This window comes from Phalangium opilio, unplaced genomic scaffold (genome assembly GCF_054372755.1).
Source record: "Phalangium opilio isolate 3A_F unplaced genomic scaffold, DU_Popi_V2 ptg000031l_1, whole genome shotgun sequence".
NCBI lineage: Eukaryota > Metazoa > Arthropoda > Arachnida > Opiliones > Phalangiidae > Phalangium > Phalangium opilio.
The window spans coordinates 11,692,851-11,717,137 of NW_028324158.1; the positions used below are offsets into that span (position 1 = coordinate 11,692,851).

General features: G+C 41.1%; 1 protein-coding gene across 2 annotated transcripts; it reads left to right on the forward strand.

Moving 5' to 3' along the window:
• Positions 1 to 93: 93 nt before the first annotated feature.
• Positions 94 to 22,396, forward strand: poe (E3 ubiquitin-protein ligase-like protein poe). Of its 2 annotated transcripts, none has more exons than XM_089870180.1 (26): positions 94 to 534; positions 1,111 to 1,208; positions 1,306 to 1,409; positions 1,540 to 1,684; positions 1,748 to 2,382; positions 2,438 to 3,095; positions 3,617 to 4,086; positions 4,425 to 4,792; positions 4,869 to 5,122; positions 5,964 to 6,043; positions 6,115 to 7,062; positions 7,137 to 7,218; positions 7,515 to 7,681; positions 7,741 to 7,862; positions 7,926 to 8,134; positions 8,204 to 8,756; positions 8,825 to 9,515; positions 10,022 to 10,444; positions 10,904 to 14,381; positions 14,715 to 19,366; positions 19,427 to 19,803; positions 19,866 to 20,624; positions 20,689 to 20,773; positions 21,617 to 21,853; positions 21,922 to 22,081; positions 22,162 to 22,396. In XM_089870180.1, the coding sequence occupies exons 1-26, from the start codon at positions 377 to 379 to the stop codon at positions 22,230 to 22,232; spliced, it is 15,984 nt and encodes a 5,327-aa protein (XP_089726306.1). In that variant the 5' UTR covers positions 94 to 376; the 3' UTR covers positions 22,233 to 22,396. The 2 variants fall into 2 exon arrangements, with proteins under 2 accessions (XP_089726306.1, XP_089726307.1); XM_089870181.1 differs by having other exon boundaries at positions 1,757 to 2,382.
• The last annotated feature ends 1,891 nt before the right edge of the window (positions 22,397 to 24,287 follow it).

Sequence of the window (24,287 nt, forward strand, 5' to 3'; positions counted from 1 at the left end):
GTCGTTATCCAAAATGACTTCAAGTTAGTTATTTTTGTTATGACGTAGCATTTATTCTATAAATACCTCAGAATATCTCTTTCAATTCGTTATTATGTAATTATTGCTGTCATTTCATCTTCCCTTTGCTATTTCATTTTTCGCGCGTCGGAAAACTCGGCAAACAAAAAAATATTCGATACCTAGCACTGAATACACCGAAAAATAGGCGTTTTCTGTTTGCTAAGGTAAAAAATTTATGCAAATTAGTTTCGATAACGTGGAAAGCCAACAACAAGTATTTTTTGGTGTGGTCTAATGCTTGGACCGGTGTAACCAGTTCACTCATTGTTTGACAGGAGCGAGGTTAGGTTTCTAGTCGAATCATTCCACTCGAATGTATGTTCCTAAAGATCGCAACTTATTACGTAGTAGATGCCGTCGTAAAATGGCTGCCGATTCAGGCGCCGGTGCAATTTTGTTGCTTTTAACACCTTCCGATGGTGTTGTTTTGAAAAATGATATACCACGAATAATAAATTCGATTCTACAAAGGTAATTAACGTTTAATTTTATTGCAATAAGTGCTTTTGGGAAGCGTTGTGGGAGTTTGAAAGTGCCATGTCACTAAGCCTTGGACATGGGTTCTAATATGTCCATGGAAAGAAGAGGAAAACAGCTGAAAAGCGGAAATGTTTCACCCTTAATTTTGACATTTTCTTCAAAATTCATACGCAATAATTTATTTATAATATAAAAATAATAAATTAGCATAAAATTTTTATAATAATTTAAGATAATTGATTACTATTTAGTTTCTAAATGTACTTGAATGAGTTTCTCTCCTACAAAGTTTTGCTTCCAGAATATTCTAGTTACTAATATATCTAAGAAACTATTTAAAATTACGGTTTTTTGTTGTAAAAATTGTTTAAAATCTAAGTTTTTGTGTTTATTTTGTATCATATTCATTCCAAAATTCAAGGATTTTTGTTGTACTGTTATTTTAAAACCAAAATGGGTGTTGTTGCTTTCTTTGTGTCAAATTTGAACCTCCCAATTCCCACCCTATATTTTAATTAAGATATGTGATATAAAATTACATATCGTGACATCCTACTAATCTTACAGCGAAGTCAGCTTAGCTGACCATGAAGATACTGATGATGTTTTTTATGGGCCTTATGTAGCCTTATCTGCCCATTACATAAGCAGTCTTGCTAGTGGCAGTATGTACCCGTTTTTGTTATAGTTAACACTTTAGATCCCAAGAATATTTAGACTTTTGGAAGGCTTATACTTGCAATTTTTTTGAAAATTTCATAGTATCTAAAACTAAAGTTAATGCCGCTGCTCAGGCATGCAAAATACTTATGAAATATTTGCTAAGGCAATTGGAAAAACCAAATGAACAATGTCCTCTTACGCAAGTAAGGTTAATTATTCATGGTTCATGATAAAATGGAAATTTTGAAAATAAATTTTCCATTTTTTTATGAACCCTGACTTTAAAATTGGTATTAAGTATTTAATTAACCTACTTGTGTTACTGAACAACAGCTACAAATTGTAACATTGATACAAAGTTGTTGCGCGACATCAACTGGAAATGGTTTAAACACAAATGATGTTAAACATTTGGGTAGTCTTCTTAAAGAAGCTCCCGTTCCTATCAACTTTGCCAGTAGAGTTTTTGAATCATCTGGTAAGCCAAATTTTGGTTTGAACTTTGGTGTTGTTGCCGTTAAAATGGGAGAAACTAACCCAGGAGTTCCAGATGAAGCCAAAGAGGCTAAAAGACCTAGATTGGATCCCAGCGCTTTAATGCTGGAACAACTTATGGCCCCTATCTTTGACATCAGTGTTCCATCCAAATCTGATACCCCAGTAGAAAGCGCTGTTGACCCTGATAATGACACCACCATAATTCTAATTCCCGGACCGGGTTTAGAAGTTAAATCCGTTCTTTTGGCCAAAAATTCGGCTAGTCTTCAAACCCTACGTGGTGCTGAGATTTTGCTAACAGTTTGCCAAAACTTGAGCTACATTAGTCACTTTAATAACCTCTTAACGGAAACCTTGGAGGGTGGTGCAATTACTTTGCCCAGTTCTCTGAGTGAATCGACTCAGATTAGTAATATGTATAAAAGTATCATGGCTAATGTTACAATTGTGTCGAGAGTTTTATCTCTGCCCATTTTGGAACCATTGACCGAAGAAAGATTGACCAAAGTTGTCAATATTATGTTGAGTTGTTTATACGGTTCAGTTGCCGTGACAACTGCTAGTAGTATTCAAACGCTGCTAAGCGGTTCATCATCAAAACAGGCGGGAAGCGCGTCTAATGTTAATAAAGATGAGGATGGAAATGAGCATACCGCTGTAACGATTGTGGAGACAACTGTAAGGTTTTAAGTTTAAATATTACGTACTTTTCCGAACTAATAAATCATTTCAGCTTGAAACATACAATTTCATCGCAATGGTCATTAAAAAGTCCACACGAGCTGGTGGACAAGCCCTTCAAAACTTGCATATGATTGGTTCTTGGCTTATTTTAAGTGGCTTAAAACATCTATTGGGGTTAAGTACGAACGCGGATAAAAAGGATCAAACCCAAACCGGGTCCGCTAAAACCAAAACCAGCAGTTCTTCCGAAACCCAACAACAAACACCAACAAAATCCTCAAAAGATGGAATGACTCGAAATTTATTAAAAAATCAACCAGCGTTTGGAGCTTTATGCGTGGCATTATCGAGTCAAGCGTTAGCGACCATGACGTCATTATTTGACGATGTAAAATTGGAAATATCCATGGAAGAAACTCCAATGGAACAAGATGGTATGGAAGAAGACGCTGTCTTTCAGCAACAGACCCAACTCTTGTCTTTGAGTAATATTGGGAAATCTTCGACCGCTTGGGCGCGAATTGAGAAACTGAAAGATCTAGGTCTGACAAACTTGCTCTTCAGTCTAACTTCCGCTAGTTATCGAAAAGCCGGTATGTTGAAAAAGATCCAAAAGCATCCCGTAGACGGAGACAATTTCAGCACTTCTGACTCCAATACGTATTATGAAGATGATTTTAGTTCTTCAGAAAGTAGCGGCGATGATGGTACGAAAAACCTCAAATAGCGAGTCTCGTGTTAATCTGAGTCTGTGTATAGTAACAGATTCGGATAGAGCGGGGAAAGAGCTTTAAATTAGCCTTATTCCTGATCAGCGCCATCTACCCATAGCGGTGACTTTGAGAACTACTGTAAGCGGCAAGCCAATCAGATGTCGCTAAAATCTGGTGACGTCATTTTTGGTAAGACCCGAGAGTGCCAGTCAGTGACGTCACCAGATTTTAGCGACATCTGATTGGCTTGCGTATTACAGTAGTTCTCAAAGTCGCCGCTATGGGTAGGTGGCGCTGATAAGGAATAAGGCTAATTAAGACAAATCAGGACAAAATTGGACGAGAAATAAGAAAGTTATGATTTTTTAAACATTTGTGGGTCGCCAAACCACAAACTTATTACTTCCGCGTGTTGGCGTAAATTTGGAGCTCTCTTCTTGCTAACCCAAACTATTCACGACACACCAGCGTTTTACCCCAATATGGTGGTTAAAAACATTACTTTCTTTCCATAGATGACGATAGCGAACATATTTTAGGCTTATGGTTTGAAGAAACCTTAGCTCCGAGAGATTCGAGCTCAACAGCAACCACTCCACCACCAACTGCGGGTGAAGGTGGTTCCGTTAGTGGCAAATCGCCCCAACAATTAACGGAAATAAGATCTTTAGTTCCTGAACGAGGAGAACCCTATGGTTACATTAAACTAGCCACAAAGATAGTTAACTTCATGAATAGCTATTTTCTAAGCTCGGATAATCAGCTATTGAAGAATTACTTTAGCGAAACGTTGCAAGACCAACAAATGGTTATTTTAGCCGGAATTATACGCGATTTAGATAAAGAGTCGTCGCGTTCTGATAAAGGAACCATTAGTATTTATTTCGGCGCGACTTTAGGCCAATTGTATGACGAATTTTCATCAGCCTTAGCGCGATTTTTGCATAATTTGTTGGCAGTTGGAATTAACAATGAAAAGCTTGAGGTAAGACGGAAAGGCTGATTTTTAGGAATAGGTTAAAGGGACTGCAAAGAAGGCATCGGCGGGTGGGTAAAAATTATTTGAAATACGTCACAGACATCACGTGGTGCCAAGATACAAAGACTCCTCATGGAGTGGAACTAGTTAACATCTAGTCCTTGTTTTTCGCGAGATTGCAGCGCCAATTCCATGAAGTGGTGGTTTTCGAAATAAAACGAACTAAGCTTCTTTGAACCACGCCTCTCCTTGGTCACGTGCCTCTGACGTATTTCAAATAATTTTTACCCACCCGCCGATGCCTTCTTTACAGTCCCTTTAAGTAACTTAATCCTAAATTTTAGAATGGTCTCTTGGCCCAATTGGGTATAAGTCCATGGACCCAAGAATCATGGCCACTTCAAGTTTATTCCCGCTCATTAGCGGTTTTGGCGCAAATTCTCTTATTGCGATTACAAATGAATAAAAAAGAGCTGCACGTCAGCACTAGCGAGAAAACATGCGTTCTTATATGGAAATTACTATTAGGAACTTTGAAAAATTACATCCTAACGTCAAATTCCTCAACAACTGTTGAAGAACACGAGGACATTAATGTAGAACACGCGCAAATTTTGATATTTTTATTTCATAATTTGCAATTGATGCAAAAGAAATATATATTACTTTTAACTGCGCAAACAATCATTGAAGTGTCGGGAGCTTTGCAAAAGTAATTAATACATTATCATTAAGTGATATATCATTTTAAGAAGGGCTACTTAACGGTTTTGTATAATGATTTTTAGGACCATGTCCGACATACAAATCGTTTATTTGTCGCGTTTGCTACATTTCTTTGAGTATATGATGAAATCACTTTACGATACGCCCGCTAATTTGATCGAACAAATTCATTGGAATTTATTTAATACTTTGACAAATGGAAAAGGGCCAACAACTAACGATAAAGAGAATGTTAGAGGAAGTGATAAAGTTTATTTTCCTTGTAAGGAAGTCGAAGATAATTACCAAAAACATCATTCGAGTGAAGATTCACATTGTAAGGGGGTTTAAGAATTCAAACAAGGGGGGAACCACTCGGAAATGTTCATTTGTCTCAATTCCTTTTGTTACCAAATGCAGGGAGCCCACCGGTCCTATAATTCCTATAAATTCCTATATTTTTGAACCTGTCCTATATTATCCTATAATTTCATGAAAGGTCCTATAATATCCTATATTTTTGACATAGTCGAAGTTTTCGTATAGTTTAGCATCAAATTTATCAAAATTTAGCTTTTTTATATCGAGATCACATTTGAATAGACACCGAAATTGTGGAGCTCGCTTAGGATTTTTTATATATTATATTTTGTTATATTTTAATTAAGTTCTTCTGAGTTTTCAAAGTAAAATCCAATTTGTTATTTTTTATTTTTTGGGATTTTTTTACATAGTTTAAGCCCAAAATTGTATTATATTAGAGCTGCATTTTTAGTCCTATATTTTCTTATAAAAACACATTTTTTCTCCTATAAAATCCTATAATTCCGGAAAAAAATTCCTATTTTTCCTATAAGGAATTTAACTTTAAGAGTGGGCTCCCTGCAAATGTTTTCACTGCGCTGCGTTGTTTTGTTGCGTTTTTATTTAGTTCGCGAACCAAATACGGAATTTTGCGTTGATTCTTTTGTTCACTACGAACATGATTGTATTTTTTTAGGCTTGTTTGTGTTTGCGAAGGGTATTTTCAGAAATTTATCGTTCAAAATTATTTTTTCGAACGCAAAACATAGTTTTTTTTTCTTCCAATTTTTTTTTCCGATTGGGCCCCCTTTCCATTATTGGTTTGTCATTTCACACTTCAGTGTGAATTAAATTTTTGTGTGTTCAATTCGTAGCACCATCGGAAAAACCGAAATTTTACTTTCTAATGCCAGTTGACATCAACACGCAAGATAATCCTAAACTTGATGGATTCGTACGTGTTGTCGAAATTATAATACAAACTCAGGCCTATTTTTTAGTAACGGGGGATTATTTTCTTAACAGGCTTGTAGTTTTATATTGGGTTCGGCGGAAACTCTAAAATACTCTGAATTTTACGAAGCAATTCTATCTTTATCGAAATTGGGGAAACAATGTGATAATCGGCCTAACTCCGAGAAATTATCTTACTTGGGAACTTGCGCCATTCAGTACTGTTCTTCGGTTGTTTTCCGACTTATTTTGCTCTTACCACCGTCCGTGGAATCTTTGGAACGCCTAGCTGACTTAAATAGCATTTCAACTTACCCGATAAACGTTCCCGAAATTCTTCTTTACCTAATTTGGGTCCCACGATGCGGACACAAAGTATTTTCAGGCTGGTTGAAAGACGCTCTTGTCAAACAGGGTCTAGTTACCGCCAAAGCCGAAGCTTTATTGCGAAAAATCACCAAAACTTTGGGGACCGTTAATTGCGATGTTGAGTTAGCGAAATTGTTTATCAACTTGCAACCTGTCAGTCAAAATAAACAAGATCGCGGGATTCTACCCGGATTTTTGGATTTGGTACTTTTGGAGTGTTTATTGGCTAAAGTACAAGTTTCGCTGGATAATGGATTATCCAAACCGTCGAATAACGATTTATCTAACGAAGCGACGAAAAAAATTGCCGAGGAATTGCTTCCGATTATATTGCAATTGGCCGAACGATATCGTAATTGTATACGATGGAATATCTTGCATCAGATGAAGGAATCGGCGGGAATTGAGTCTTCGGCCTCATCCACGTCAAGTACTTCATCGGGGGAAGGACATTCTCAAAGTTCCCACGCGAAATCTTCGAGTCCGACAAGCCCCAAAGCTTTAGACGCTTACAACGCGGCGCTACATTTTGCGTCGGTAAAAAGCGGAAAGCTTTTGAACTTTACCGTTTCGGTCAATGATTGTTTACCGGCTACATTGAGATATCTTCTTGATCAGTGGAATGCTCAAGCAGTTCCATTTACAGCTTGGGTAAGAAAACGCTGCAATTTACCCCGTCGCACTTACTTAAGACTTAGTGTTAATTTTTACATTAAAAATTGCAGCGCAATGATTGCTCTAGTGATATAATTCCATCGGAAAGTTTTATATCAACTGTATTAGCTGCGCATATGACATCTCTATCGAGTTAGTCGCGTTTCTTTTCGCAATTAGCGGTCTTATTCCTGATCAGCGCCATCTACCCATAGCGGTGACTTTGAGAACTACTGTAAGCGGCAAGCCAATCAGATGTCGCTAAAATCTGGTGACGTCATTTTTGGTAAGACTCGAGAGTGCCAGTCAGTGACGTCACCAGAATTTAGCGACATCTGATTGGCATTGCCGCTTACAGTAGTTCTCAAAGTCACCGCAATGGGTAGATGGCGCTGATCAGGAATAAGGCTAATTGGTTTTGAGTCAATTTCTAAGTCTACTTTTCGCAGATCAACCTTCATTCAGCGTAAACTTTAGTCTTAAACGAGTTCTTCAAAGTCTCGTTAGATTCGCGGGAGATTTAGTGATTTGGTTCGCTGATAAAATGTCTAAAGACATTCTGAATGTTATGACACCAATGTTACTCGACGCGACAACCGAATACCTTGTTGATTATGTAATTACTTTTATGGTAATACTTAATACAGCGTAATAAAACTTCGCAATGGCTTTTAGATTACACTAGCTGTAGATAAAATAGTTGGAGCACCCGATACTGACGAGTTTTTGACCAATATTTATGGGGAAGCTTTAAAATGGATTTACGAACTACTTACCGAACATTCGAATAAAGAGAGGTTCGTTTGTGATTAAGTTTTAGTGGGCAAGTAGTTCGTGTTAAAATCGGTAATTCTTTCCAGCAATTTAAATGAACACATTTTCCATGAATGTTTAAAACTCATGGAAAGTATGCTTGATAAACCGGCGGGTAAAAAAGCCCTGGAGAAATTTTTCAGTGAAAATGAAGAAAAGGATATTATCGATATTTTATTATCGGCCGCTAATGGCAGTTTAAGTCCGACTTACGGGACATGCGTATTGAAATTTTTTAGTCGACTTTTCCAACAAAGTAATTAACGCATGCATTCAGGTAATTAAATACTTCCAATTGGTTAGTTAACTTAAATTCATTAAACAGCCGAGAAGAACCCAAACGATCATAGTTTGGAAAAACTTAGATCTTCATTCAATCGAATGAGTAAACTTAATAAGGAAGATTCAAATGTTCTTCAAATGTGGCTTAGTAAAGTTATGACGGGAACTTCAACCCAACAAGGCGAAGATGGAGGCAGTATTCAAGAGAATCGTCTCCTACTTCAAAGCCTAACATCGTACATTGTAAAAGAGAACAGTTCCGTCGATGAGGAAGTGGCTCAGACAATTCTTTCAGCCCTGATTCCGATGGGTTCCCAAATTTTGTCTCCAGCTTCTCAAGGAATTGGTTTCTCGGAACTTATGGTGATTATGGCGACACTGGCTGGAGCTGGGTCGGGTTACGGACATACTCAACTCTTTAAAGCCTCCACGAGTTGGCTGGAATTGTGTAATAAGTACTTGTCGCAAAAAGACGTCTTAGAAAAACTGGAAGAAAATATCGTTGGTGGTAAACATCAAATTATGATGGAGTCCGCTTGTTATTTGTTGTCGTATGTCGCGGATCTTGTTGGGTCCTTAAAGATACTCAGAGAAAGGTAAGACGCGTTGGTTTTAACTTAAGGGGAGGGGGGTAATTATTGTATTGACGTCATAGTTTTATTAGGAGTACTCAGTCACCAAAGACGCGCGCGGTCTCCCCACCATGCGAAGGCGAAATGATGCACACTGACATGGATTCCGATTGGGTCGAAGAATTGGGCCCCGACGATGACGAATCTCCCGGTGAAGATTCCGACGAAGATTCCTTATCGAACAAACTTTGCACCTTTACCGTCACTCAAAAGGAATTCATGAACCAGCACTGGTATCACTGCCATACTTGCAAAATGGTTGATGGAGTCGGCGTGTGTACCGTTTGCGCCCGAGTTTGTCACAAAGACCACGATTTAACCTACGCCAAATACGGATCGTTCTTCTGCGACTGCGGAGCCAAAGACGATGGCACCTGTCAAGCTTTGACTAAAAGAACAGTAGCAACGGCCACCGCGTCCGGTATTGTCATGCCAGCTACAAGTTCCTCGAATGCCGCCAGCGCTAGCGCTCTTAACGCCGCGACTTCCGTGGCTTCTAATATCATGCCGTTTTTGTTCTCTTCGTCGGATATGAATCTAATTTTACCCAGTTCCTTAAGACGTAGACCGTCCTCTCCAACCGGGACTGGCGGTACCAGTGGAGCCGGAAATACTAGTCAAATGAATTCGGAGAATAAGAAATGTTTGGATGAATCTTCAAAACATAAGCAGACTTTGGCATCGCAATTGGAGGGATCCAGCGAAATGCTTATCTCTCATTTGGTGAGTTTATGTGCTTAACGAAAAAAATTGTTTTGACGCGTTTCGGTGCTGTCCTATTGTTTTTTGACGCGTTTCGGTGCTGTCCTATTGTTTTTTGACGCGTTTCGGTGCTGTCCTATTGTTTTTTGACGCGTTTCGGTGCTGTCCTATTGTTTTTTGACGCGTTTCGGTGCTGTCCTATTGTTTTTTGACGCGTTTCGGTGCTGTCCTATTGTTTTTTGACGCGTTTCGGTGCTGTCCTATTGTTTTTTGACGCGTTTCGGTGCTGTCCTATTGTTTTTTGACGCGTTTCGGTGCTGTCCTATTGTTTTTTGACGCGTTTCGGTGCTGTCCTATTGTTTTTTGACGCGTTTCGGTGCTGTCCTATTGTTTTTTGACGCGTTTCGGTGCTGTCCTATTGTTTTTTGACGCGTTTCGGTGCTGTCCTATTGTTTTTTGACGCGTTTCGGTGCTGTCCTATTGTTTTTTTGACGCGTTTCGGTGCTGTCTTGTTGGTTCAATTCCAGAACAACGCCAATGTCATGAGCACCGTTTTGGGATTACTCCAGTACTTGATGCCAGCGGTAGTTAACATGTGCCACCGTCATTCTCCCATGGGCAACTCTTCCCGAATTCAACAATCGCTGCAAATACTTCATCAAGGAGAGAAGGCATTCGAACAGACTGATCAACTGATGGTTCCTACTTTAGGATCTCAAGAGGGAGCTTTTGAGAATGTTAGGATGAATTACACGGGTGAACATGGGCAGACGATTCGACAACTTATAACGGCTCACATGATTCGACGCGTGGCCATGTGCTGTTTGGTGACTCCTCAAGGCAAACGACAACATTTGGCTGTTAGTCACGAAAAGGGAAAGATTACTTTGCTCCAATTGTCCGCTTTGCTAAAGCAAGCCGATTCCAGCAAGAGAAAACTGACGTTGACGGTAAGTCTCTAACTTTTATTATTTTTTTCGAAAATGGCTTGATGGATGTCTATGAAAATTTCGTTAACGATGCTTCGAAATGTTCTTATCGGAAATGTGTTACATATTATTTAACTATCCAATTAATTTAATTGATTTTAATTACTTAAATTATTAATTTGGCCAGTTGTATTTCTATGGGTTGGTAATGGGAAAGTCGCGAATTCAAATTTTTCTCGGAACTGTTAGTTGTTACTCGGAATTATTTAATTACGCAATTATTTTAAGATATTTTAATTACTGATTTCACCAGTGGTATTTCTGTGGGTTGGTAAATGGTAATTGGGATTATAAACATGCAATGCCGCGAAATTAAATTTTTCTCGGAACTGTTATTTGTTACTCGGAAGTAATAATTTTTTAAGGAGTTGTGTTGTTGATGGTCAGATTTCGGTACAAAAATATGTAAATAAATTACAGCGACTCGGTTCTGCTCCAGTACCATTTACGGTCCTATCTATTGCCGGAAATAACTGTAACGAAGATTTTCTGGCCGTATGCGGTCTTAGAGACTGTCACGTGTTGACTTTCACCAGTACTGGTTCGGTAGCTGAACATTTAGTCCTTCATCCTCAATTAGAATCGGGAAATTATATAATCAAAGCCGTGTGGCTTCCCGGGTCACAAACAGAACTGGCGGTAGTCACGGCCGATTTTGTCAAAATCTATGATTTAGCCAAGGACACGCTAAGTCCCCAGTACTTCCTGCTGTTACCCAGTGGAAAAATAAGGGACTGTTGCTTTGTCTTCACTGAAGAAAGTCAATGCCATTTGATGATCATGTCCTCAGCAGGACATATCTACGCGCAACCATTGTCCGAAGAGAGTTCGGCAAGACACGGTCCATTTTACGTCACCAATATTCTTGACGTCCAACATCCAGAGATTAAGCATTCAAATGGTACCGTCAACGGGGGAGGCGTTGCTATTTATTACTCGCACTCCTTGCAGTTACTATTATTCAGTTATGTACAAGGCAAAAACTTTTTGGCACCATTCCCAACCATGAAGTCGGAAATCACGACTCTATTTTTGATCCAAATGAAATCAACCACACCCACAACGTCTTCGGCGCCAACACCGTCGTCCATCGCGGCTAACAATGGAAATAATTGCACCACTGGCGCTAATAAACCTGGTCCTCAACCATTATGTCAATTTACCGAAGTCCCGCATCATCCTGGACTTATTTTGGCGCAATTACAAACTTCAAACAACACCGTCATCTTGATGGTAAAACCCGACGTAGTTCTGGTGCAGGAAATCAAATTCTTGAGTACCAAGTCCAAGATAACCGACATGGTTGCCGTGAGACACGTCACCTCTTCCGGGGAGATGAGGACCACTTTGATTTTACTCTGCGAAGATGGTAGCTTGAGGATCTATATGGCCTCACCCGAACAGACTAGCTTTTGGTTAACGCCAACTTACCATCTCTCCGGAGTTCCAAGTAAATCGTCGAAGAAAAAGAAATCAACCAAAATTGGGAAGCCATCGAGTTCCGTGTCATTTCCAGTTGACTTCTTCGAGCATTGTACCGCTATGTCCGATATTGAGTTCGGTGGTAATGATATCCTGCAAATTTATAACAGTCAACAAGTTAAACATCGCTTAAACACAGCTGGACTCTACATTGCGAGTACCAAACTTGCCGGGTTTAATGTCGAGATTGTCAATACAGACAATTCCATGGTTATGGTTGGAGTACGTATTATGGTCGGTAGCCAAGACATCAACAGGGCACCGTCATACATAGAGATTTTTGGAAGAAATATCCAAGTTAATTTGACAAGAAGTCGATGGTTTGACATACCATTTACTCACGAAGAATCCCTCTCGGCGGACAAGACATTCTCGATCTTTTTCGGAGTTAGTTCCGATGCTTCAGGCGTCACAATGGTGGATTCCATTAAGGTTTATGGAAAAACCAAAGAGTCATTCGGTTGGCCAGACGACTCTGAAGATGTTGCGGCTGCCTCTGGTACCAGCGCTGGAGGACCTATTGTTTGTATGGACGCTGAAGGTATTCCAACAGCACCTTTACCATTGACACCCCTGGATAGACTTGTTGGAAGTAGTCTGGAAGTACTTGAAGGATGTTTCTCGGTGTTCCATTCGCCGCATAACACCCCTGAAGAGAATAACCAAATCAAATCCGCCGCGTTAGACTTAGCTACGCAATTACTGATCTTACCAATACCACCAGGCGTTCAGCAACACGTAAAGAACGTCTTGGCCGCTTTACACTCAACTCGAACAGCGTATACTAATCATAAGGATGAAGCTTTGCTATCATACGTCATACAGTCGTTAAAGGAACGTACGGCAGTAACCAATGAGAACGAAAACCAATCAAATGAGTTAGATGGCGAGGCTTTCTACCGTTTAGTCTCAATCGCTAGAGGAGTGGCCATAAACAGACCCGCTAATCTAGTAAAGTTTGCCGAAGGTCAGCAAGACCAAGGTGAGAATGGATCAAGTTCCGGAAAGCACTTCATGGTTCGTCTAACCGATGCATTTTGGGCTTTGCACTCTCAACGTCCTCAAAACCCGGCGTTGGCTCCCGTATCTCGCTACGGATTATTCCATATTGACGCCACGGTTCAAGCCTTAGTCGAAGTCATTCACGCCTTAACTTTATCAAGTTTGGATTGCGTACCCTTAGCTACTAGTCTATACGCTCAACTTTTACTGGCCAAGGACACGACTGTTAGTTTCGCCGCCAAGCAAGCTCTCGTTCGCGTTCTGAGATCTAGAACTAGAAGGAGAAGAGTGTTTATCCCATCGCCACCTCATTGTAGTTCCCCGGGAGAAACGCAGGAGATGGAGATGGTGTCCCGTATGCCTAATATCCCTCAATCAGCTTCACAGGGTAATGTTGCTGCAGCGTCGAATCACCCGCCTCACCATCAAGAAGAAGCGGATGCCCAGTACGAGATTGTAGAAGCTTTAGAACCAATGGTGTTGCTTTCCGGAGACAGTGTTGAACATCCCGTACCACAAAATATCGAAGCTCTAATCGCCGGAAATTCCGGTTTTCATTTATTGGACATACCTCCCGATGCCGATGACGAAACTATGGTTGAATTAGCCATCGCCTTGAGCCTTCAAGATCAACCAAACCGACCCGATAGTTTATGTTCTAGAGGCCCTCAAAGAGCCTCTTCTCTCGAAGGAGGACATTTCTCGGATACTACCGCTTCCGCCAACGCGAGTGATGACGAAGGAAGTACCGCGGCTACTGATGGATCAACTTTGAGAACATCCCCAGCTGAACAAGGGGGTAGCGCTGGTTCCGAAAGTGGAGGGAGCGGCGTTGATTCTATCGGAGGTGACCCAACCGTCAGTGGACGTAGCAGTATGTACGGTGATCATTTACCGGAAGCTGCCGCAGCCAGTGGTGTTCGATCAGAAACCAGTTCGGTTGGCGCTCCAAGTACCACTTTACCACAAGAAACAGAGTCCTTAGACGTCGATGTTGACCAAGACGCTGGTAGTAGTGGGAATAGCAGCGGTGGAAGGCTACATAGTTTACGATTAGCTGTTCTGGACAAGCTTTTGACTTACATACCCAAGCTCAGAGGATGCGGTGGAGTGAATGCTGTACCGTTCATGCAGACGTTGCTGATGCTAAGTTCTGATTTGGATGGCGAAGACGAACGGGATAGGTCAAGTTTGGCTACTTTATTATCAACGATAATCTCGGAATTGAACATGTCAAGTCAAGATGCCACGAAAGTTGGGGAAAGAACGCCACAACATGAAGTACAGCTGATTCTGATGAGGTTCCTCAGTATACTCATGTCAAGGGTCAAAGGAGGCAGCGGGAAAAGCGCGAGTGCAACCGATGTCTCTAATTTCTGCAGTACTCATACAGCCGTCGTCCTTTTGTCATCGGGTAAGTCAAAAATTGCATGTTATTGTTTTTCTAGTTTTTATATTGCTTCGGGTAGTATTGACGCGCGACTTACGAAAATTTACTTAGATATTAATTTTAGTCATTGATATGAAATTTAACTTTTGTTTTTAAATGCGATTAATATACTTCGGTATCTATTTACTTCGGAAACGTTTTGTGTTTTACTGCAGTTAGACATTTATATATTTAATGACGTTTAATTTAAAAAGTTTTGTAGGCTTATCTCGCGAACCATTTTAGATTTAATGAGCTTGTATTACAATTAATAGATATAGTAGTATTAAGCTTACACGGATGTTATCGAACTTTTAGGCGTGGTGGACTTTTGTCTGTCAATGCTGGAAGTCCTCCTTAATTATTGGAAGAACTTCCGAAACGACGATAAATTAATGACCGTAGGAAACGCTTTACTTAAACCGCATCCGGTTGAACCATTACCCGACATGTCTCCGTTTTTCCTGAAACAATACGTCAAGGGCCACGCCAGCGATATATTCGAGGCTTACCCTCAATTACTTACCGAAATGGTCCTCCGACTCCCGTATCAAATTAAACGCATGTTGAGTACCTTGCCGTCGGCGCCGCCTTTGGTCTTTTCTCAAACTTGGTACACGCTCCTCTGCGAATACATGATGATGCAACAAACTCCTTTCGTCCGAAGACAAGTTAGGAAACTGCTGCTATTCATTTGCGGCTCTAAAGACAAGTATCGACAATTGAGAGACTTTCACGCTCTAGACGCTCATATGAAAAATGTCAAGGCAGTTTGCAAACAAGGAGGATTGCCCGATTTCGTCTTCGAAGCCGGGACTTCGTCGAGAAGCCTAACCAGCCCCAGTTCCTCAAACGTTCCCGCTTTGACCCTCACTTACGACTCTCTCATCGCCGTCATAGAACACTTGAAGGCTTGCACCGAAATAGCCACCTCGAGAATCCACAATTGGCAAAAGTTCTGTCAAAAAGATGAGACCATACTATCGTTCCTGATGAGCGTTAGTTTCCTTCTAAACGAAGGCGTCTCCCCGATCATTTTGCAACTTTTGCAAGTGGCGGTTTGCGGAAGTAAAGCGGGACAAAATAGCGGAGTCACGACGCCCCAGGCCACCAGTTCCCCGTCGAAACATAAGAAGGATAAGGATAAGTTGGACGTTGAGGAAGAATCAAATCAAAAGCTAGACGATTCCCTCTGCGGTGTGCTCGCCCAGCAAATTAACAAATTCGTCGATAGAAACTTATTCCTAAGTTTTCTGCAATTTTTCCTATTGGAATCCAACTCAACGTCGGTCAGATGGCAAGCCCATTCCCTCATATTGCATCTCTTTAGAAATTCGAGCGTCAGTCAACAGGAAAATATTCTAGATTTGATGTGGTATTTGTGGCCGAGACTTCCCGCTTACGGGCGTAAGGCGGCCCAATTCGTCGATTTGGTTGGATACTTCACTCTAACTAGCCCAGAGACTCGTAAAGACCCGGATTACTTAGAAAAAGCTTTGCAAGTACTTAGAGACCAGAATCAACTCTTAATGAACCACCCCAACTCGAACATCTACAACTCGTTACAAGGATTGGTCGAATTTGACGGATTTTTCTTGGAAAGTGAACCTTGTCTCGTTTGCAACAATCCCGAAGTCTCGTACTCTAACATCAAATTGTCGTCGATCAAAGTTGATTCTCGATTCACTACTACGACTCAGATTGTCAAACTTATTGGAAGCCACTCGATTTCGAAGATAACTCTACGCATTGGGGATCTGAAACGAAATAAAATGGTCCGTACCATCAATTTCTATTACAACAACCGATCCGTTCAGTCGGTTGTCGAGCTTAAAAATCGGCCATCGATTTGGAACAAGGCGAAACAATGCAACCTAACCGCTAGTCAGAGTGAGCTTAAAGTGGAATTTCCCCTGCCTATCGTTGCCTGTAATCTCATGATCGAGTACGCCGATTTCTACGAAAATATACAAGCGTCTTCCGAGACTCTGCAGTGTCCTCGGTGCAGCGCTTCAGTTCCGGCCAATCCTGGAGTTTGCGCTAATTGCGGAGAAAACGTCTTCCAATGCCACAAATGTCGCGCCATCAACTACGATGAGAAAGACCCATTTCTCTGCAATTCTTGCGGATTCTGCAAGTACGCCAAGTTCGATTATACCTTGACCGCGAAACCGTGCTGCGCCGTCGACCCTATCGAGAACGAAGAGGACCGCAAGAAAGCTATCGGAACCATCAATAACCTCTTGGAAAAGGCAGACCGAGTCTACAAGCAACTTATTGGAAATAAGCCCATGTTGGAACAACTACTCTTGAGAATACACGAGCACGGAATGTCCGATAGACTCTTAGAAGAAAGCGGGGGCAATGTTACGGTCGGTAGCGTTACCAGTTCAGTTGGATCCAACAACGTCAACAGGGCAATTCATCAACTAGCCCAGAGATACTGTACAGATTGCCGCGCCTCTTTCGACGAATTAAGCAAGCTCGTACAGAAAGTACTCGCGTCTCGAAAGGAATTGGTTGAATACGAACGCCAGAATAACGAAAGCTGCAAGGTCATGGCGTCCGCCCAGTCCGTTGAAAATTGGAACAAGGATAATTCTTCCTCAGCCCCGTCGGGAGTACCAATAATTCAAGGACGATGTTATGGTTGCGCTAGCGCCGCTGTTGAGCAGTGTATTACACTGTTGAGAGCCGTGGCGACAAGTAATCGCTACAGACATCATCTTTGTACTCAAGGTCTAATCAGGGAGTTAGTCGAGTACAATCTTCACCGTGGCACGGTACAAGTTAGGCACGAAGTTAGACAACTTCTTTGTCTTTTAACCAGAGATAATGCTAGAGCCACTACCGACCTTAACACGCTACTCATGGATAAAATTGCAACAGCGGTAAAGGGACATCTCACCAGTCCCGATTTGGCTATCGCTGTGAGACACGAAGTGGCTCTCCTAGCCAATAGCTTGCAAAAAGAAGACTCCTGTTGGGAACAAAGACTCAGATGCGTCATTAAGTTATTCCTTATGGGCGTCAACGCGAAGAGCCCCGTTGTAATGGAAAGCATCACCCTACCATGTCTAAAGATTCTGCAAATGTTGATTAAAATTAACATCGACTCGCAAGCTTCCACAAAAACGGCCCCAGAAAAGAGTAACGTCGAAACTTTGGGTGTTGGAAGAGCGTCATCGTCTCTAGCCATGCAAGTGCATATCGACCTACAAAAATGGTTAAACGGTGACCCTAACCATACCTACCGTCACTGGAAGCAAAGAGTACCTGCAAAATCATCATCCTCACCTACTGGCGAGGTTCCAATCCCAGCTGCAGCGACTAATCCACCTTTTAAGAGAGACAAGGCGGAAGTTCGACAGCTCTTTCTTATGGAAAAATATGGATTAAGATGGCTTGATAAAATCAGAGGCGTTCAACAGGATATTGAACTTCAGAAATCAAATTGGTTGCAATATGCCATGTTCAGTAGTTCTTCTAGAGCAGCGAGATTGGTGGCATGTTCATTGGTCGAAGCTTTATGCCAAGTACCGGTTAGGAAGAAAGCGTTCTTGGACTTGTTAACAACCTACCTTGATGAGCTGGGTACTGCTGGCGAAAGCGCAGCCGAGTTCCTGACGTTGTATCAGAATCTAATAAGTCCAACTCCTTGGAAATACTATCTAACATTAAAGGGTCTTCTGCCTCACTTGGGTGAACTAGTCACGAAAGAAATCGAACGTCTAACCCATCTAGAAGAAACTACACTTAGCTCCGACTTGTCCCAAGGATACGCTCTTAAAATGCTAACTGAATTGTTAGCCTCATTTATCGAAGTGGACAGCATTCGTCAGCTTTACAAATCAAGGCTGGTCGGTTGCGTTCTGAATGGATATTTATGTCTTCGTAAGCTAGTCGTTCAAAGAACCAAATTAGTCGACGAAACCCAAGAAAAATTATTGGAACTACTCGAAGATATGACAACAGGAACGGAAGTAGAGACGCACGCCTTCATGTCTGTTTGCGTCGAGACCATCAAAAAGTATAACTTATCCGATTTGAGAACGCCCGTGTTCATATTCGAACGACTATGTTCCGTCATTTACCCGGAAGAGAATGACATTGGGGAGTTCTTCATAACCTTGGAGAAGGATCCCCAGCAAGAAGATTTCTTACAAGGAAGAATGTTGGGCAATCCTTATAGCTCCAACGACGTTGGAATGGGTCCCTTGATGAGGGACGTTAAAAACAAGATTTGTCAAGATTGCGAACTAGTGGCATTGTTGGAAGATGATAATGGTATGGAGTTACTCGTCTGCAACAAGATTATCAGCCTGGATTTACCCGTGAAGGATGTCTATAAAAAGATTTGGTGTAGTGAAAATGGAGAAGCAGAGTCAATGAGGGTAGTTTATCGTATGCGTGGACTCCTGGGTGATGCCACTGAAGAATTTATTCAAAATCTAGACTCTAAGGACAACGAAGAAGTTGATAACGAAGAGCTATTCAAGTTGGCCGGTGTCATGAGCAAATGCGGAGGGTTGGAAGCTATGCTGGAGCGACTCGGAGCCATCTCAGATCTCTCACGAGGAAGACCTCTGCTCATGGTCTTACTGAAGTTATTCGGCTTTTGCATCAAAGTCAAAAGCAACCGGCAGAAATTAACCGATCCAGCTATGTCAGCCATCTCGGTTTTCTTGAAAACACTGAAAATCGCCTTGAGCTGCGAAAATCAGGAATTGATACAAGGACCTCCCGGTAGTTCCACCATCCCGGAGCAACTCTTGAACATAATGGAAAGTATCTTAGTCGAAGCGAGTCTGGAACCGATTGAAAGATACGCCACTTTCTGCGCCACATGCGGAACTAAAGAAGATATTCACTTTTTCTTGTCGTCAATTACAAATTCGGTCGTAAGATCCACCGCTAACTTGCAGCAAAGACTTATGAGAGTTATACCCTTCTTAACTCTTGGTGACAAGGTAAGTTTCGCGTATCATTACGGAAGGAATTAAGTACTAAATGTACTTGAAATTTCTCAGAGGAAAATGTCAACACTCATTGGCTACTTCGAGCCCTATCTTAACTTTAACAAATTCGACTACGAACACACGTCAACCGATTCCTTGCATTTGGAATGTTTCTGCATGTTGACGGCTGGTATAGAACGAAATCACAACGGAAACCAATTGAAAGATTTAATGGTCACCGCTGGAATTGTGGATAACGCCATGAAATACTTGACCCTACATTCACCCCCTATCAAATCCGCCCTATGTTTGGTAGCCTTTGATGATTGGAAAGAATTTACGTCAAAACCCGCTCTGAAGTACGTCCTTCGCTTATTGACTGGCCTTAGTCACGGACACGAAAGTACCGCTCTCTTAGTCAGTGCCGAATGTATACCAATATTTCATCGGTAAGTTTGATAAAGATATCCTTTGTTTGTTATGGCCGCCTTATCGCGTATTATCTATGTAGTTTGGAGCAAGTTTCTAGCGACGAAAGAGTCGGTTCTCTAGCCGAAAATCTATTAGACGCTATAAAAGAAAACAAAAGTGTCGCGGAAAAGATTGAGGATGTTAGAAAACAAACTAGGGACGAGAAAAAACGATTGGCCATGGCAATGAGAGAAAAACAACTCGGAGCTCTCGGCATGAGAACCAATGAAAAGGGACAAGTAACGGCACACAGTTCCTTACTGCAGAAAGTAGAAGAATTAGGGGACGAAGCGGGATTAGTTTGTATCATTTGCCGAGAAGGTTATCGTTTCCAACCCACGAAAGTTCTTGGTATCTACACCTTCACGAAACGATGTCTTATTGAGGAAAACCAAGCTAGATCGAGCAAGTCAGCGGGTTACACCACCGTGACCCATTTCAACGTTGTCCACGTTGACTGTCACATGGCCGCCGTGCGTCACGCTAGAGGTCGAGACGAATGGGAGAGCGCCGCTTTACAAAACGCCAACACCAAATGCAACGGATTGTTGCCATTATGGGGTCCTCAAGTCACCGAGTCTGGGTTCGCTAGTTGTTTAGCTAGACATAATACCTACCTTCAAGAAAGTACCGGCCATCGAGATATTGGATACGTTTCGACCATTCACGATTTGCAACTTCTTTTGCTTCGTTTTGCCCAAGAAAAGTCGTTTAGCGAAGAAAGTGGAGGTGGAGGACCTCAGAGCAATATTCATTTGATTCCCTATTTGATTCATATGGCTCTTTATGTCCTAAACACGTAAGACATAAAAAAAGAATCTGACTAGAAGTAGCTAGGTTTTCCATGATTACGTGAATTACAGAACAAGAAGCGCTACTAGAGAAGAGAAGAATTTGAACACCTTTTTGGAAATGCCACCCAACTGTTGGGTTGAAAATTCCTACGAGGTACGCCTAACTGGCCTACTTACAGGGTTCATACAAACCTGGAAAACAGGGAAAACCTGGAAAAATCAGGGAAATAAATAGTTGACAAAAATCTCAGGGAAAACTCAGGGAAATTTAGAATTTTTAGTAAAATTCAGGGAAATCAGGGAAATTTGCGTCAAACAGGGGCCGAGTAATTAAGCAAAATGTTCATAAACATTCCCTCCATAGGATTAACATTACACTATACTTTGGAGGCTCATAACTCTGGGTCTATTGGTGATATAGGGATGTCCTTTGAGTATGTTATAGTCCAATTTGCCCCCCATCCAACCATACTAAAAGCGTAGGGCTATGACAAACAGGGGCCGAGTAATTAAGCAAGCAAAATGTTCGTGAACATACCCTCCATAGGATTAACATTACACTATACTTTGGAGGCTCATAACTCTGGTTATATTAGAGATATAGGGATGTCCTTTGAGTATGTTATAGTCCAATTTGTCCCCCATCCAACCATACTAAAAACATAGGGCTACGACAAACAGGGGCCGAGTAATTAAGCAAAATGTTCGTGAACATCCCCTCCATAGGATTAACATTACACCCAACTTTGGAGGCTCATAACTCTGGTTATATTAGAGATATAGGGGTGTCCTTTGAATATGTTATAGACCTATTTCACCCCCACCCCCCTCGTTCGTTAACATTTGCTCCATAGGATACTCCATAGGGAAAAACCTGGAAACTCAGGGAAGTATATGAGGAAAAACCTGGAAATCTCAGGGAAATTTGTTTTCCAAAAGTTGTATGAACCCTGTTACTTACCAGTTGGTCTAATAGGCTAATGGTAATTCTACTTAGGTCGAAGGCGTTCATTATTGGATGTGCATGGCTGTTCATTTATTTCCGCCTTCAAAATGGCAAGAACACCGTTTGTATTTCCTCCGTCGTTTGTTGATCATGGCCCACGTTAGGTCTTTGGGTGTTGGTCCCCATCAAGGAATCAAGTTCGATAGCGAACCTAATGATTATTCAGTTTACAAGCCAGCCCTTATCTTCTATGGTCTGATTGATTTGATTTATAGTCATTTATTTAAGGTAAGTTAATTGTTAAAAATAGGCCTTGAACTCTCACACTCTAAGCCTAATTTCACATGATTTCACAGCGAGTTACAGTAACCCTTCCCGAGTCCTGGCCAACATTTTTAGCCGATTTCATTCGACATAATGATCAACCCCTTCTAGAAGCCGGAGATAAAATGCTATTAGCTTATCAAGAAGAGCTTTTGCCTTGTCAATCTTTGGCTGAATTTTGCGACGTAGTTGGTAAGTTAACGAAATTAATTAAGGTTAATGTTAATGTCAAAATCGCGCGTTAAATTCACTTATGTTTATCGTTAAAATAGGAATTGTGGGAGATATTCCAGACGCTGATGATTTCTTAAATAATACTTTACACATGCCGGCGGCTTTCTAAATTTAGTATCACTATAAATTATGGTGTTTTTTTTTTTCTTTCTTTCTTTTGTTTTCAGCTTAACCCTTTTCAGCTAACAGTTTATTAAGCTTAATAAGAATTTCAATAAGTGTTTCAAAATGTATACCCACTAATTAAAAGTTATTGTAAAAAAAAAGAAAAGATATGTATTCTCAATGGGCGACGTATTTCCTTAATGCGCATGCCCGAAAGCCGCGTATTCAGTTGGTGAGAAATGCCGGGTAAGTCGTGTCGTGTCGTGATGGTGATTGTGGTGCGGGTTAAAGTTCATTTTAATCACAAAGTTTCGTGTCAGAGTTGAAGGAGTCGATCTAAATTCAAAGGTAAGAAATATGTTTTACATTCTCGTGTTATGTAATCGGGATTATTATGATAATGCGGACGGTTGTGGTTAAGTTAAGCCTAAATGATGCACGAGGTTACGCTAAGCCTAAATGAAACACGAGGTTACGCTAAGCCTAAATGATACACGAGGTTACGTTAAGCCTAAATGATACACGAGGTTACGTTAAGCCTAAATGATACACGAGGTTACGTTAAGCCTAAATGATACACGAGATTACGGTAAGCCTAAATGATACACGAGGTTACGTTAAGCCTAAATGATACACGAGATTACGTTAAGCCTAAATGATACACGAGGTTACGTTAAGCCTAAATGAAGCACGAGGTTACGTTAAGCCTAAATGATACACGAGATTACGTTAAGCCTAAATGATACACGAGGTTACGTTAAGCCTAAATGAAGCACGAGGTTACGTTAAGCCTAAATGAAGCACGAGGTTACGTTAAGCCTAAATGATACACGAGGTTACGTTAAGCCTAAATGAAGCACGAGGTTACGTTAAGCCTAAATGAAGCACGAGGTTACGTTAAGCCTAAATGAAGCACGAGGTTACGTTAAGCCTAAATGAAGCACGAGGTTACGTTAAGCCTAAATGAAGCACGAGGTTACGTTAAGCCTAAATGATACACGAGGTTACGCTAAGCCTAAATGATACACGAGGTTACGCTAAGCCTAAATGATACACGAGGTTACGTTAAGCCTAAATGATACACGAGATTACGTTAAGCCTAAATGATACACGAGGTTACGTTAAGCCTAAATGAAGCACGAGGTTACGTTAAGCCTAAATGATACACGAGGTTACGTTAAGCCTAAATGATACACGAGGTTACGTTAAGCCTAAATGAAGCACGAGGTTACGTTAAGCCTAAATGAAGCACGAGGTTACGTTAAGCCTAAATGAAGCACGAGGTTACGTTAAGCCTAAATGATACACGAGGTTACGCTAAGCCTAAATGATACACGAGGTTACGCTAAGCCTAAATGATACACGAGGTTACGTTAAGCCTAAATGATACACGAGATTACGTTAAGCCTAAATGATACACGAGATTACGTTAAGCCTAAATGATACACGAGATTACGTTAAGCCTAAATGATACACGAGATTACGTTAAGCCTAAATGAAGCACGAGGTTACGTTAAGCCTAAATGAAGCACGAGGTTACGTTAAGCCTAAATGAAGCACGAGGTTACGTTAAGCCTAAATGATACACGAGGTTACGTTAAGCCTAAATGAAGCACGAGGTTACGTTAAGCCTAAATGAAGCACGAGGTTACGTTAAGCCTAAATGATACACGAGGTTACGCTAAGCCTAAATGATACACGAGGTTACGTTAAGCCTAAATGATACACGAGATTACGTTAAGCCTAAATGATACACGAGGTTACGTTAAGCCTAAATGAAGCACGAGGTTACGTTAAGCCTAAATGATACACGAGGTTACGTTAAGCCTAAATGATACACGAGGTTACGTTAAGCCTAAATGAAGCACGAGGTTACGTTAAGCCTAAATGAAGCACGAGGTTACGTTAAGCCTAAATGAAGCACGAGGTTACGTTAAGCCTAAATGAAGCACGAGGTTACGTTAAGCCTAAATGATACACGAGGTTACGTTAAGCCTAAATGATACACGAGGTTACGTTAAGCCTAAATGATACACGAGGTTACGTTAAGCCTAAATGA